At 41.4% G+C, this 15,847-nt stretch overlaps 1 protein-coding gene across 13 annotated transcripts in view; it reads left to right on the plus strand.

Annotated features, from left to right (window-relative positions):
* The window catches only part of Tbl1xr1 (transducin (beta)-like 1X-linked receptor 1), a 140,342-nt gene that overhangs the window by 112,269 nt on the left and 12,226 nt on the right, over window positions 1-15,847 (plus strand). For all 13 annotated transcript variants that reach the window (XM_006535581.4, XM_006535579.3, XM_011249719.2 and 10 more), the window contains 10 exons: window positions 1,247-1,469; window positions 2,394-2,526; window positions 2,871-3,012; window positions 3,499-3,562; window positions 3,649-3,746; window positions 4,587-4,647; window positions 11,799-11,920; window positions 12,069-12,143; window positions 14,576-14,703; window positions 15,306-15,471. In XM_006535581.4, the coding sequence (XP_006535644.1) occupies window positions 1,247-1,469; window positions 2,394-2,526; window positions 2,871-3,012; window positions 3,499-3,562; window positions 3,649-3,746; window positions 4,587-4,647; window positions 11,799-11,920; window positions 12,069-12,143; window positions 14,576-14,703; window positions 15,306-15,471 (1,212 nt within the window). The remainder of the gene's footprint in view (window positions 1-1,246; window positions 1,470-2,393; window positions 2,527-2,870; window positions 3,013-3,498; window positions 3,563-3,648; window positions 3,747-4,586; window positions 4,648-11,798; window positions 11,921-12,068; window positions 12,144-14,575; window positions 14,704-15,305; window positions 15,472-15,847) is intronic.

A 15,847-nucleotide genomic window follows, 5' to 3' on the forward strand; every position in this document is an offset into this window, starting at 1 on the left:
TGAGTTCCATTTCAAACACTGATTCTGATTCTTAAATGTGGTTGTTTATTGAGTATCTGACCTTGACTTCATGGGTTCAGACAGATTAAAATTATTCTTCATAACTGTACTGGTCTTCATACCAGCGGATAATTTCTGTAGACTATTCCTCTGCGTGTGTGTGTGTGTGTGTGTGTGTGTGTGTGTGTGTGTGTATGTATGTAAGCAAAGGAAATCATGTTTAACACATAAGTAATTTGGCTGGAGAGTACTAAGAACAAACTGATGGCAAGGACATAAAAAAACACTGTTAGTTTCATGTACCCTGATGTTGGAAGCCAATTTATTTATAATTGATGCCAACATTGATTCTCAGAGCTTCGTGTCCAAGGTTCATGTGGAAGTAGTGTGTTTATTTCTGGTGTTGGCATGCTACTTGTGCCTGAGGCCATCTTACCTGCTCCCTGATTCTATAAATTAGCTTTGTAGCACAGCCGAGCTCATTTAGTTCTGGACTGTCACTGGGTAGCTGCTGGGAACATGAGGCGCTGTAACAAGGACCTTACAGCCTTTAAAGCATTCATAAGCACACACTGCATGTTCTTTCTGAGTAGAACTTTGTTGTAGCTACAATGTTTAGTGTATGGCCGGAATATGTAGAGGTAAACACATGCCCTCCCCCCCCCCCCCTTTTTTTTTGTAAAAGTAAATGAAAAGATTTTAGCTGTTTAAAGTAGTCCAGTTCCCTTTTGGTATCCTCAGCGGTGGGTTACCACATTGCCACAGTTAGCATTATCTGTGGGTCCCTTCATTTACTCCTAATGTCAAGTTTGTGTATCACACACATCTAGATGACTTCTGTGTATGATCATCCTGTAATGTTTAGAGAAAACCAGTAAGGTCAAGATCTGCTCCCGGTCAGTACAGGTGCTTTCCTTTATTCCAAGGCCTGGATCCCGTGGTATGACATATTCATATTGGTCAGTGTTTTTTACTAACAGCTTTTCTTACCTGGATGTTATACATTATCATTTTATTATCTTTAAGCTTTTGTGAATGGCCTCTTGTATTGGTTTGTCTTTGTGCAGAGTTCAGCAGGACCTCAGTGACAGTTGGTGGCTGTTTGCATCTTTGTCATTCTTGCCCCCTTCCTCCTTCTTGCTCACGTTCACGGTTTCCTTAGAATGAAGTTGTTCATTTTGTTAATGGAATGTTTGTTAACCTCATGACTACATCTCATTTTTCTTTCCCGGTTTTCCAACCCCAGGATGGCACCTTATTTGATGGTCGACCCATCGAGTCTCTGTCCCTGATAGATGCTGTTATGCCCGATGTAGTCCAAACAAGACAACAAGCCTACAGAGACAAGCTTGCACAGCAGCATGCAGCCGCAGCCGCTGCCGCTGCTGCCGCCACTAACCAGCAAGGATCTGCAAAAAATGGAGAGAATACAGCAAATGGGGAGGAGAATGGAGCACATACCATCGCAAGTGAGCCGAGAATGCTTGGAGATGCTCAGCACACACTACTGTTCTCCATTGCCCCATCCTTAGAGCTGTACTGATAGCCAGTGTTTGTCTTTACCCCCCAACATGCTTCGCTTAGTCAGGGTTTCTATTCCTGCACAAACATCATGACCAAGAAGCAAGTTGGGGAGGAAAGAGTTTATTCAGCTTACACTTCCATACTGCTGTTCATCACCAAGGAAGTCAGGACTGGAACTCAAGCAGATCAGGAAGCAGGAGCTGATGCAGAGGCCATGGAGGGATGTTCTTTACTGGCTTGCTCAGCCTGCTCTCTTATAGAACCCAAGACTACCAGCCCAGGGATGGCACCACCCACAGTGGGCTTTCCCCCCTTGATCACCAGTTGAGAAAATGCCTTACAGTTGGATCTCATGGAGGCATTTCCTCAACTGAAGCTCCTTTCTGAGTGATAATTCCAGCTGTGTCAAGTTGACACACAAAAACAGGCAGTATAGTGCATCACACAGTTCATATTTTCTACCTAAGATTCTAAAAAGCTAAATACACTGAATGTTTGTTTGTTCCTAAATGTTTCTGAAACCCCTTTCTACTCTTAAGTGAACATTGCATCTGCAGTTGATTTCTAAGTAAAATTTCTAGTAGTCCCTGTTATAAACATCCAGCAAGGCTCTGATGGTGAGCAATAAAGATGACTCATGCTATAGAAATGATATCAGCAACCCCTACTGGCAGAACTCAGAATAGTATTGTTACAGGCTGTTTAATTCAGCCATGCTGAGGTATAGCCCTTTTTCCCCCTTTCTTTTTTTTACCACTTCCACATACACATTCTCTGGGCATAAACACTCACACTTTTAAAACTAGTACAGCCATACTTGCTAGAAATGTGCTTACCTTCTGACAGAACTGCTACTTCTCATGCTGCAGATAATCACACTGACATGATGGAAGTAGATGGGGATGTGGAAATCCCTTCCAATAAAGCGGTTGTGCTTCGGGGCCATGAATCTGAAGTTTTCATCTGTGCCTGGAACCCTGTTAGTGATCTCCTGGCATCAGGGTAGGTTTTTCAAAGAGCTTTCTAGCTGTTGAGTATTTTGTTGTTTTAGACAGGATTTACTCTGTAACCTTGCCTTGTTGATGCACTGTGTCCTGGGATTATGTCACGTGCAGCATGACAATGGCATCTAAGAATACCTCAACAAAAGGACTGCTACATAGATTTCACTTTCCGGTCATTTTACCTTAGTAGGTTAGTATTATTACTTGGTAGGAGCTCTAAAAGAGAAATATTAGAAATGTTTATATCTGGTAGTCTACTTCTTATTCAGGTGTTAAATGTATGGCTTGGGTTCTGGAATGCTTGCTTATATGAAGACTTAAGCCGATTTTTTGACTCTGAAGGTCTGGAGACTCCACGGCAAGAATCTGGAACCTCAGTGAGAACAGCACGAGTGGCCCTACGCAGCTCGTGCTTAGACACTGCATACGGGAAGGAGGGCAGGACGTGCCCAGTAACAAGGATGTCACGTCTCTAGATTGGAATGTGAGTGTTTTGTTCTTGCATAAATGGTCTGTGAATGAAGACATTTGAGGACTTGGCATTATATAATCTTGAAATTAGATCCCAATTTTAGCTTCAATCTGGCCCCATATTCCTAAAATCCTAATCAGAATTTAGGAGTGAATTGTAGGCTTTGCTTTTTACTTCTTATAAAAAGCATTCTCATGGTATCATTTTTATGTTGTCCTTCCTGGTCTACACTTGCCCCATCCTCACTCATGGTCACCTGTGAAAATGTTCTGCATAGGGACTGCAGTCCTGCTCCACAGCACTTCCTGCCGGTGCACACACTGGGATTGGCCTGTCCGAGAACACCGCCTTCATTAGGGGGTGGGGGTTTGCCAGCCTTTGTTGGCACTTACACATAGATCAGGGTCTTTTGTGCCTGGGACTTAAACAGGCAACATGTGTGTAGTAATTAAATGGCCTTTTGAGTTGTGTAATAAACAAAATGTGTTTCTCTGCCAGAGTGAAGGTACACTTCTAGCAACTGGGTCATATGATGGATTTGCCAGAATATGGACTAAAGATGGTATGACATTTTCTAACTTTATTGATGTTCTAAATTTAAAAGTTTGAAGTAATTTTAATGTGTGTGTTTGTTTGTTTTTAATTTAGGTAATCTTGCCAGCACCTTGGGGCAGCATAAAGGTCCTATATTTGCATTAAAATGGAATAAGAAAGGAAATTTCATCCTAAGTGCTGGCGTAGATAAGGTAAATGAACATTCAGCCAAGCTCTATCAAGAATATATTTGAAAGTAATATTTTTTTCTTTCCTGCTAATCACTGAAGCAGACTTGAGTTCGTTCAAGCATGAATTTGTCACAGTACTAGAAATGTCTTATATTGTCTACTTGTTTTCCTGAGTCTGCTCATTGTATCTGTGTTGCTATGACCGTTCCTCATTTTCTTCTGGGGTTTGACTCTCGTGAAGCATGGAATGAAGTTCTTGGTGCTTCTCAGGCTTTCTCAGGGGCAGCCGTGGCTGTTTCCATCAGCAACGCCCAGGCTCTTAATCAGTTGGGTAGTGCTGGGGAAGGAGACAGGAACTGGCTGAGACTCATATTTTCAGTGAACACTTTTAAAAGGGAGATGAAGGATTCGGGAAAAGCCAGCACTTGGCACTTTCATAAGCAGTTTCACGACCTGCTTTAAGTGGTATCAAAATGTAAACGGCCTTTGGGGGCGGGGGCGGGGGGTTCATAGGAGGTCCAAGTAAAAGAAATCTTTTAGTGGTGATTTTACTATAACAAGCACTTTCCTCCTTATAACTCCTGAGCTGGAAAATCTTGCACCATTGCAGTGATAGCCATTAAATAGTCTAATTCAATGCAGACTCTTTGTTGACAAACAAGAGTTGTTGTAGGAAATAAGTTGGCGAGAAACCACCACAGAAAAGTGAAGCTGCATCATGATCCTTTTTCCTGGGCTGCTGTGAGGAATAAAAACATTGCCTGTGGAGTTCACTACACAGCATCCTTCCGCCTTGATACAGTCAGGTGTCCATTCTGCTGTTCAGACACTCTTTAACTTTTCTTCTCCTTTTAATCTCAGACCACCATCATTTGGGATGCGCATACTGGTGAAGCCAAGCAGCAGTTTCCTTTCCATTCAGGTAAATCAGCTGATGAGCGAGCTCTTCAGAATTCACGCAGGGCCTCAAGGATCAGGCAGTGTTCTTGGTGCTGGTTTCTTGGGAGGCATTCCATAGCTTTCTCCTCAGAGGATCAGCAGGGTTTCTTTTTGTTTTTGTTTTTAAGATATGTACCCTAAGAAAGCAACCAGGTTGTGTAATTAGAGTGCGATGTAAAGTTGGAAGATGGAGCGAGGGTAGCACTGTAGAGTCGAAAGATCTGGCTATAAATGTACTTTCTCCACTTGATAAGCTCTCAGGTCACTTCACCTTTATAGCTACACTTTCACTATATGTAAATGAGGGCTTTTGATAGCTATTTATTTATTGCAAGGACAAGAAAAAAATGCCTTGGAATAAATTAAACTGCTTACTGCTCACATGTTGCTGCCATCTTGTGCATTTTAGATTGATTTGTCTAGGTCTGACCTCTCTTGTCTGTGAAATAAAGGATGGGTATTCTCCGTGTCTCTTGGGTTTCTTCCTGTGTGATGTACAGGAAGTACCCTGGGCATGCAGCTCAGTGCCTTCATTGCCTTCAGCCTGGAACCACAGTGTCTGAGAAGGCAAGGAGGAACCTCTTGCTATGTAGGCTAGCTTCCGACCCACATCACTGCTCCTTCCTCTTCCTCAGCCTCCAGAGTACGGGGAGTGTAGGTGTGCATCATTGTGTCTGGCTTCTCAGGGAATTTCTTGATGGAAGGAAAGGCTGTCAGGGTAGTAGTTTTAGCAGTGCCAGATAATACTTGCTGCTTTGAGACTTGTGCTCTGAGCATTTACCCTGTAGCTGACCACGAGGCTGTAGTTATCATCTTCATGTTTTAGGAATGAACAGCTATGTACGAAGAGCCCGAAGTGAGACCAAGCAACCCAACTAGGCGAAGAAAGTAAAGTGGTTTGCAGACAGTGTTAAGAGTGTTTAGAGTCTCCACACTAATGCGCTGTTTACCTCTTCTGCACTTTCAGCCTGACTTCTAGTCCTTCCCCAGCTAGAGTTTTCCTCCGTCTCTGGCTAGCACCACATGTTTCCTCCTCCTTCTTAGAAGTGATATAAAGTTAAAGGAGTTGGGGGTGGGGGGAATGCTTAGCCACAGTGGAAAGAAAGACAACCGTTGGAGGTATTTCTCAGTGTGTTCTCTCAGACTTTGAACCAGAGCTTACTGAGAAATAGACTAAGCCTGTTTGTCTGTTTGACCTTGCCCCGTGTATGCAGGTGTGTGTTATGGGAGCTGGACTAAGGGATAGGATACTCGTTCAGATGGGGACCAAAAGACAAGGAAACAAGAACTTGCTAGAAAGGAGTTAGCTAGGGGAGGAAGAAGAAGAGTGGGAAGGAACTGAACTGTTTTAAATAAGTTGTACTTTAACAAAGTTCTGCTGAGGAGGAGTTGAGATATGGACTGATTGTATTTATCTTGAAGTGATTACACATGTATACACATGGAAACCATCGCACTGAAGAGAAAGGTGCACCTGTTAGCATCAGGCTTCTCTCCTGACCTTCTATGGATTGCCTCATTCTCCAGGCAATCACAGTAGTCAGCCAAGATTAGTCCATGATGTCTATACAGAATCGCAGGTATATTTGATTTGGGGGACTCTGGCCTCTCATTCTACTGTGTTGTAACAGACACTTATTCCGTACTTTCTTTTGCTGGCAAGGTCTCTTTGGATGGCCTATCTAGTGTGTTTGCCCACTACTGAAGTAAACTAGTATCTTCTATTTGGTCTTATTACAGAAAAAAGAACTATAAACTTTCAATCGTCTTTAAATGAGCATGCAATTTTATTTCTTAGAATAACAAGTAGTAAAATAAACTGCATTGCTCAGAACTGAAATTGTTTTCTAAAGCAATTTAGTTTCACCAGCTATAGACCATCAGGTGTCTGTGTATACTTTCTAGACCTAAGTGTATAACCCTATTTTTAATTATAGCCAATGTGAATATTTTTGTGATTGTATCTTACTGTGGTTCTAATTTGACTATTTTCCTAAGGAAGTAGAATGTGGGGAAAGGGGAGGGAGTGCAGGTATATATGGAGGCCAAAAGGTCGATATCAGGTGGTCAGGAGTCTTCATCTATTACTGTGCACATTAGTTTTTGAAGCAGGGTCTCTTTATTTTGACTGCCCTGACTGGGTGACAAGCTCCAAGAACCTTCTTATCTCAACCTCCTCAGTGCTGAGGTTGCAAGTACACACTACCATGTCTGACTTCTGTGTTTTGGTTCTGGGCATCCAAACTCATCTTCATGTTTCCTACATAGCAGGGGATTTCTCTCTTGAGCTGTCTCCCTTCTTCTCCTTTTGTTATATATGTTTTCTTCACACAAGTCACTCATTAGTTACACAGGGACAATTTCTCTTCTTCTGTGGTTTATCTTTGCTTTTGCTATGTTTTGTTTTCATCACAGGGTGTGCAGACTTTACTGATCTCAGCTTCAGGGTGTTCCTAGCTTATAGGTACATGCTCCGTGTTGGATGTTCTTAATGTAGATGAAGTCCATAATTAATCTGTACCTTAATTGTTCCTTGTTACTTGTTTTTAAGACAGATTGTCAGCACGTACCACAAACTGGTTTGGAGCTGGCTCTAACCCCCCAGCCCCTTATAATGAAAACTACAGAGGCTTATAAACTGTCAGCCAGATTTATAACAGTAAATCGTAAAACCCCAAAATGCCCACACAAAACCTCAGAACTCCATTGGTATAAATACAGTTTCCACACCTGTATGGGTCAGGTACCCTATATTAATCACTTTATTGTTGTATGATACTGTGGTTCTTTAGGTCACGTGGATCTGGATCATCTTCTCCTATAGGTTCCATCTTGTCTCCTCATCTCCATCTCTCTCTGTCTCTCTGTTCCCTCTCTAAAACTTTCTCCTCTTTCTCTTCCACTGCCCAATCACAGTCTCTAGCCTTATCTGACTAACAAACTGAATATCAATAATACTCCAAATTTGTATATGTATAACTAAAGTTTTGGTATGTGCGTCTTAGTCATTGCTACAAAGAGACACCATGACCTAGGCAACTTTAAAAAAAATAAACCATTTAATTGGGTCCTTGCTTACAGTTTCAGAGGTTTAGCCAGTTACTGTGATATGAAGCATGGTTGTAGGCAAGCATGGTGCTAGAGAAGTAGCTTAGAGTCACACCCTAATCTATGGGCCTATAGGGAGACAGGAACTAACAGGGGCTTTTGACACCTCAGAGCCCAAGCCCAGTGACACACTTTCCCCAACAGTGCTACGTGGTCTAATCCTTTCAAAGAGTTCTACTTCCTGGTTGATTCTGTATTCAAATATTTGAGCCTATGGTGGGGGGCATTCTTATTCAACCACCATAGTGTATTTGGTCACAAAATTTAAAACTAATGAAATTCTCTGAACACCGTTGACTGAAACACTTAAAATGGATGAATTACATCTCAGTAAAGTCATTAAAATGCCACTTGTCAACGAGAAAAGTAAGAAATATGAAATACTAATAATAAATTATTCTTTTCAAAATTATAGGATCTAAATGAACTTCTTAAAAAAAAAAACAGAAGAGAGAATTTTTTATTTTAGCTCTAAAAGTTTTAAAATGTACCACACTGGGAAATTACTTTTTGTAGCTTCCCCTAAGTGTGTAAAATGTGACCATACTAATAAACAGGCCTTCCATGTGTTGGGTACATTTTGGGTTAGGTTTGTAGTCCTAAAGGACTTACACTGCCGGGCCTGTCTTAGGACTGACTGTTCCCTAGTATTTCCTTGGGTTGCCAGGGGCCCAGGAACATGGCAGGCACTTTTATGGTAATATTCAGTTTAGCATTCCTAGCTGAAGTTCTTCGTTACACAATTTTCTTTCTTTTGAATATTTCACAATTCATTTAATTTTTTTTTAATCAGGCTAGTTTGCCTAGAAGATTGAAAAATCCATCTTAAGTTTACGTTTAGAATTTCGTCTCTCGAGTACAATCTTCACAACTAATAGCATGTTAATTGGTTTCCATGCTTTGATGGTTTGTATATGCTTGGCCCAGGGGTGGCACTATTTAAAGGTGTGGCCCTGTTGGAGTAGGTTGTCACTGTGGGTGTGAGCTTAAGACTCTCATCCTAGATGCTGGGAAGTCAGTATTCTGCTAGCAGCCTTTGGATGAAGATGTAGAACTCTCAGTTCCTCCTGCACCATGTCTGCCTGGATGCTGCAATGTAGCCATCTTGATGAAAGTGGACTGAGTCTCTGATCCTATAAGCCAGTTTCAATTAAATGTTGTCCTTGTAAGAGTTGCCTTGGTCATGGTGTCTGTTCACAGTAAAACCCTAAGAAACATGTCATGCAAAGGTCCTTCCCCATATCCTACTGATACTATTATTATTATTATTATTTTCTTTCCATTAATTTATTTGTTCACTTTACATCCCAATCACTGCCGTACAGACACACACACAACCCCTCTCTGCTTTAGAGAGAGGTTTTCTCTTCCCCTTCTCTGAGAAGGGGGCACCCGCTCCCTCTACGTACCAACCCCCATTGAGTACCAAGCCACCCAGCCACATCAAGTCACTGCAGGAGTAAGTCTATCCTCTCCCACTAAGGCCAGACAAGGCAGCTCAGTTAGGGGATCAGGATCCACAGGCAGGCAGCAGAGTTAGGGTTCCCCTGTTCCCGTTGTTGGGGAACCCACACAAACACCATGCTGCATATCTGCTACATATGTGTTAGGTGCCTAAGTCCAGCCCATGTATGTTCTATGTGAACTACTATGGGTCCTGGTTAGTTGACTCTTTTGGTTTTGCTATGGAGTATCTATCCCCTCCAGGTACCCCAATCCTTTGCTGAACTCTTCTACAAGACTCCCAGAGCTCCACCCAATGTTTGGCCGTGACTCTCTGCATCTGTTTCAGTCATCTGCTGGCTGGAGCCTTTCAGAGGACAGTTATGCTAGGCTCCTGTCTGCAAGCATAACAGAGTATCAGTAGTGTCAGGTTCTTGCCCATGAGATGGGTCTCAATTTGGGTCAGTCATTGATTAGTCATTCCCTGCTTCTCTGATCTATCTTTATCTCTGAACTTCTTGTAGGCAGGACAGATTTTGAGTCAAAGTTTTTGTGGGTAGGGACTCCCAGTGGAGGGAGTCCTGCCTGTCTACAGGATACAGTTTCCTTTTTTTTCCCCTGAATCCATGGTATGTCTGTTTTAATGTGTCTTGTGATTTGTTAGCAGCCTCCTCTCAAGTTTGGAGACTACTCAGGCTTTTAGAGGTCATGTCAGATGTTTGACCTTCTTCATATTCTTTTTTGTTTTTGTATAATTTTCTGTTTTCTAAAAGAATCAAAATTTCCAACCTCCTCCTCTTTCCTCCCTTATTTTCTACTTCTTAATATTAGTTATATTTTATTAAAAATAAATTTAATATTTTAAAGAATGATATTTTATGTTAATTTTGCAGTGTTTATTGAATCAGGATTTTGGCAGGAAGACAGTCTATACTTGGGGATCCAAGTATAGACTAAAGCAGAAGGAAATCATTGTAGCAGTGTTGGGAAGAGGAAACATTAGAGGCAGTGAGATCACCCAGAGAAGAACAACTGAAGGAAAGACCAGAGAGATGGAAGATGCTTCCAGTCCAGTTGGAACCTGAACCACTGAGAAGAGGTTGCCTAGTAACAGCAGGGACCATTGAGAAACCCAGGCTGCTCTAGGGGCAGGAACAGTGTGTCCCCTCCCACTCATTTTGGGCTTCTGTTTCCCTCTCTGTGAAGCAAGCTCAGGACTAGGAAGCCCAAGAGTCTGGAAAGGGGAGGTTGTGAGAGTTAGCCTCATGGTTGGGGTGAACCTGAGGGCATATGAAGTGAAGAGGACAGCTAGCTTCACAATGGAGGCACCAAATATTTCCCAACAGGCACATGCTGCTGGCTAATGCAGGTTGCATCCTTCTGGACGTTTTATACCTAGTAGTATATACCTAGTGATAGGTTTAGGAAACATCCCAGAAAAGCAACTGGGGAAAGACAGCATCCTTCACTGTCCTGTTTCTCCCTGTCTCTAAGTGGGGTTGACAGCCTTACCAGGGTTCAGAAAGTAGCTTTCTCTAGTGCTGTAGACCATGCTAATGTGTTGTACTGAGGCTGAGTCTAAATGTCCTTGCTCTCCCCAGTGAAAGCTCCTTCACCACAGCTGACTGGAGTGTGAAGACAGTGTTCTCCATGTGTTCACTCACACTCAACCCAGGCACTTGCTACCCTTGCTTTGATCTATGAGGCTACTAGCACAGAACCAGTGCTGCTGGTTGTAAGGGAAAGAAATATCTAATCCTCTGAGAGAAAAATCAGGCAGCGTACTAGCCAATTTTGGACATTTGAGATTTTAAACTTTTCTAAGAGTCACTTGATTTTTCTTACAGAGGAACTTACAAGAATTTTTAAAAAGAAAGTGTTTTTGTCAATAACATTCATTGTTGTTGACAATGGGAATGTCTTTGATCCATTTATCTGACTTGTAGTTTGTAGCATTCTGTCAGCATGCAGCTTCTTGATTGTTCTTGGTAGCATCCTCGAGAGTACTAAGTGAAGTTCAGAGGTGGGGTGTTAACCCCAGCCTCTAAATGAAGGCTCACCTTGCTAGTAGGTTCAGTGACTCAGTGGTAGAACCAGAGTTTTCTGTCCATTACACATGCACAGGCAAATAAAATAGAAATAAAAAGAGTTAATCACCAGGTTTGAAGGGTTTTTTTTTTTGGGGGGGGGGGGTTATGCAAACGAGAAGCCAAGGTTCCAGTTCATAGCATGAGTCAGTCAGTTAGTCTCTCTCTCTCAAAAAATTGAAGTAGGAGCTAGAGAGATGACTCAGTGGATAAGACAAGAGAACCAGCTGTTTTTCCAGAGGATCCAGGTTTAATTCCTAGCACCCATGTGGCAATTCACAGTTTCTCAGTAATTCCAATTCTAGGGCATCTGACATACATGCAAGCAAAACTCCAGTGCACATAATGAATGAATGAATGAATGAATGAATGAATGAATGAAAAGAAAGAAAGAAAAGTAAAATCTTTAAGTACTGCTTAAAATATGCTTCAGAGCTAAAGCTCCTGGGTAACACACGTGTGCTCAGTGCAAAACCCCACCTGTGTTCCTTTCTAGCCCCAGCATTGGATGTTGACTGGCAGAGCAACAACACCTTTGCATCTTGTAGTACAGATATGTGCATTCACGTCTGCAAATTAGGACAAGACAGACCTATCAAAACATTCCAGGGACACACGGTAAGAAGTCTTTCCCCTTCTGTAAATGGATATTTTGAGTGAATAATATCAAGTAATATTTCCAAATAGTTTTAAAGTATGTATATTAAATATCAAGTAGCAGCCCGTTGTATAAAATGAAAATATAAATATTTACTGTTGTTTTTAGAATGAAGTAAATGCTATCAAATGGGACCCAACTGGCAATCTCCTAGCCTCCTGTTCAGATGACATGACATTGAAGGTAATTCACATAGTGGGTGCTTTATGTCCCATGGGCATTTTAAGGCTTCTTTTTTTTTTTTTTTTTTTTTTTTGTGCATGGGTCGGGGTGTCTCACTATATACCTTTTGCTGTCTTGGAACTCAACTATGTTGATAAGTCTGGCCTTGAGCTCCAGAGATTCACTATCCTTTGCCTCTGGAATACTACCATACCTGGCTTAACGCTATTTAAAGTGTCCTTGCTATATAAACCTAAGTGAGGACTTTTCTAGATTTTTAATGGTTAATATTGATTTCTCTAAAATGCTTACATATTTGAATATAGGAAATCCTATTAAGAGAATGGCTGTGCAGGTTAATTATGCTGCTGTATTTATCACAGCTCTCACTGGTGATGAGGCAGTCGAGGCATAGGTTAATCTATAGGAGACTTTTGAAAATCTATACACAGTCACAGAGGTTGTGAATTCTCTGTTGTCTTCCAACTGGAAACCCAGGAAAGCTAGTGTCTTACTTTTGTTATGCTAAGATACTATGATGAAGGCAACCTATAGAAGAAGGGTTTATTGGGCCTAACAGTTTCAGATGGTGAATCCATGACCATAGCAAGGAGCATGACAGCAGGCAGGCAGGCAGGCAGGCAGGCAAGGCAGTGGCTTATGTCAACAATCCCAAGGCAGAGAGAGGGAGTGCAATGGGAATGGTATCAGTCTTTGAAGTAAAAGCATCATCCAACAAGGCCATACCTCCTCCTCATTCCAGAGTAGTTCCACCAACTGAGGACTAAGCATTTAAATCTATAAGTCTATGGGGGCCATTCTGATCCAAACCGCCATAGGTAGTCGTGTGGTTCCAAACTTGAAGCTCAAGTAGTGCCAGGGCCATTGGTTAAGGCCCAGGCTGAAGGCAGAAAACCTGTATTTCAGCTCAGTATTGAAGCTGCCTACATGAATGCTGCCCATCAACATGGAGAATGCAGTCTGCTTTGGTCTTACTGAGTGACACAGGAAATAATGCTTAGGCAAGATATCTGAGTCTCCCATGCGTTGGTCAAGGTGAGATAGGGAACTAGCCATCCATGAACACAGTGTGATGTGACCTTATCCCACAAGGAGTGAAGCATTATGTGGAAGTAAAGACCAGCCTAGTGCTAGTCTCTGCAGTGACTGAGCCTTTTCACTTCTTCATGCCACACATGCTCTACTGAAAACATTTATCCTTAGCTTCAGTACCATAGTGACAGCTCTTACAAATAGGGTAGTCCTGCAGGAAAATAACTTGGTTTTCTGGGAAGAGGCTAAGTGTGCCTTCTCCTCCCTTAACCTCCAGGATCAAATGTAGGACTTGGGAATGCTAAGGCAGCATGACAACCTGAGCTGCATCTTTAGCCTTGTTTTTGTTGTGGTTGGTTTTGTTTATGTTTTTGTTTTTGATTTGTGTGTGTGCCATAATCTCACCGTGTAGCCCAGGCTGGCTTTGAACTTGAGATCCTGCACATCCTCAAGCCCTGGGTATAGGATGAAGCCACCATACTGGCTTCCTTGTATCTCTTCCTCTGTATTTCCTTCTCATCCACATGCATTAAGTCTTATACAATGAAGGAATGCCAGTGTTCAGAGAAGTTTGTTTGGTAGATTGAGCTGCAAGCTGAAGAGCCTAGAACTAGACACCTTGGGGTCTAGATTGCAGCTTTTTTTCACCCAACAAAGAATTTTGGGTCACAGAGGATTTCAAAGCAGAAATGAAATGGTGATATGTTATGAACAGCAGGCTATAGGATGATAAACCTCATGAAACAGAGTCCCCTAGATGAAGAAGAGTCGAAAAGTGGAAAGAGGAGTGTGACAAGGGTTGCAGGAGTGACAATGGTAAGCTCCCCAGTGCCCAAAGCTTGAAAACAAAAGCAGAGTTTTAGAAATGGATGGGTCAGCTTCATTTCCTAGGACTGTAAACACCTGAGCTATAAGGCACTGTTACTTAGCTGTTACTGCATTTAAAGAATGTGACTTCCAGTTGTTTTTGGTGTTTGTATTTGTGTGTTGGGAACTGAACAAGGGGCTTCACACATTCCTACCCCCACTCGTTGCCCACCCCCCTCTGGACTCCCCTTGCCGAGTTATTGGAACCCTACCTACCTACCTACCTAGTTCAAGGACTTTGTAAATGTTGAGATGAGTTAGTCCACTCAGCCTTCAAGTTTTGCAATCAGGAATATTTGGATCAAATATTCATTTATTCAACTACTCTTACACTTCTTTTTTTTCTCCTTATTTATTTATTTATTATTATTATTATTATTATTATTATTATTATTTTTACTCTTACATTTCTTTGTTGTTATTCTCTTGATGTTTGGCTGTGGTATTTTTTGTTTCTTTGTTTACTTTAAAGATCATGGCTTTTAAAAGTATCTGTTGTACAGAAAACTACCACATTTTTTCTTTTGATTTAGATCTGGAGTATGAAGCAAGATAACTGTGTCCATGATTTGCAAGCACATAATAAAGAAATTTATACTATTAAGTGGAGTCCAACAGGACCAGGGACAAATAATCCAAATGCCAACCTTATGCTAGCAAGGTGATGTGTCTGTTTCACTTTTCCTGTTGAGTTTCTCATGCATAAAACTTTTGGGAAAAAATGGCAGAAAACAGGGAACATATCTTGAGGTGGATATATTTCAGTGGGAAACTTTAAACATGGGTTTTTAATATTAGAATTTCAGGACTTAATGCTTTTTTGTATCTATTGATATAAAATCCAATATGAATAAAACCCAATAGTTAGGTTTTGCATATTGACCCACACTTAAAATCCTACACTTAAGTCAGTGTGCCTGAAATCAACATGGGCTCTATAGTGAGACTCTATTTCAGTTAACAGCAGATCATTTGGGCATAGGATAATAAAAGTCCATCAGCAACCTTTTTTTTTTTTTTTTTAAAAAAAAAGAGAGAGATTCAGAACCAAGGACCAATAATCAGGATTGTTGGGAGTTACCTGAGTGGGCAGGGGTCAGGGCCTTCCGTCCTTTTCATGTTTCCCTCCCAGTTTCCACACTATTTGAATTTTAGCCGTTTAGTTTGCTAGCCTCTTAGGATGGGCAGAATGTGGGAGGCTAGGGGCAAGGCCAAGAGAGTATTTGATTGCTTATAAAATTATTTTCCTTTTCCATTTTTTAGTGCATCCTTTGATTCTACAGTTAGGTTATGGGACGTAGACAGAGGGATTTGCATCCATACTTTGACAAAACATCAAGAGCCCGTGTACAGTGTGGCTTTTAGTCCTGATGGCAGGTATCTGGCAAGTGGTTCTTTTGACAAGTGTGTGCACATCTGGAACACACAGGTACGTCCCATTAATTTAAGCTGCACTTACTAAAGAAGCATTTACCGATTTACTTATATTTTTGTTTTTCTTTATGTGATATCAATGTGATGCTTAGTTTTAAGAATCTAAGAACACTTTGGGGCATTTTATAGCTGAATCAACACTGACTGAAAGTTGCATTTTATGTGCAAAGTCAATTTAGAAATAGATGTCTTTTTTTACTTGAGCAGCATAGTATATTTGAAATGAAGCTTACGGTGAACTTAACCTTTCTTGAGGTTAAAGGACAAGATCTCTTTAGTGACTTCACACTTGGTTGGCTGCCTTTTCAGGGATGGCAAGGAGCTACCCCCAAATAGAAGCCAGTTTGTTGCTTTTGCTTTCACTTTTCTTT

The sequence above is a fragment of the Mus musculus genome, chromosome 3 (assembly GCF_000001635.26).
Source record: "Mus musculus strain C57BL/6J chromosome 3, GRCm38.p6 C57BL/6J".
NCBI classification, from domain to species: Eukaryota; Metazoa; Chordata; class Mammalia; order Rodentia; family Muridae; genus Mus; species Mus musculus.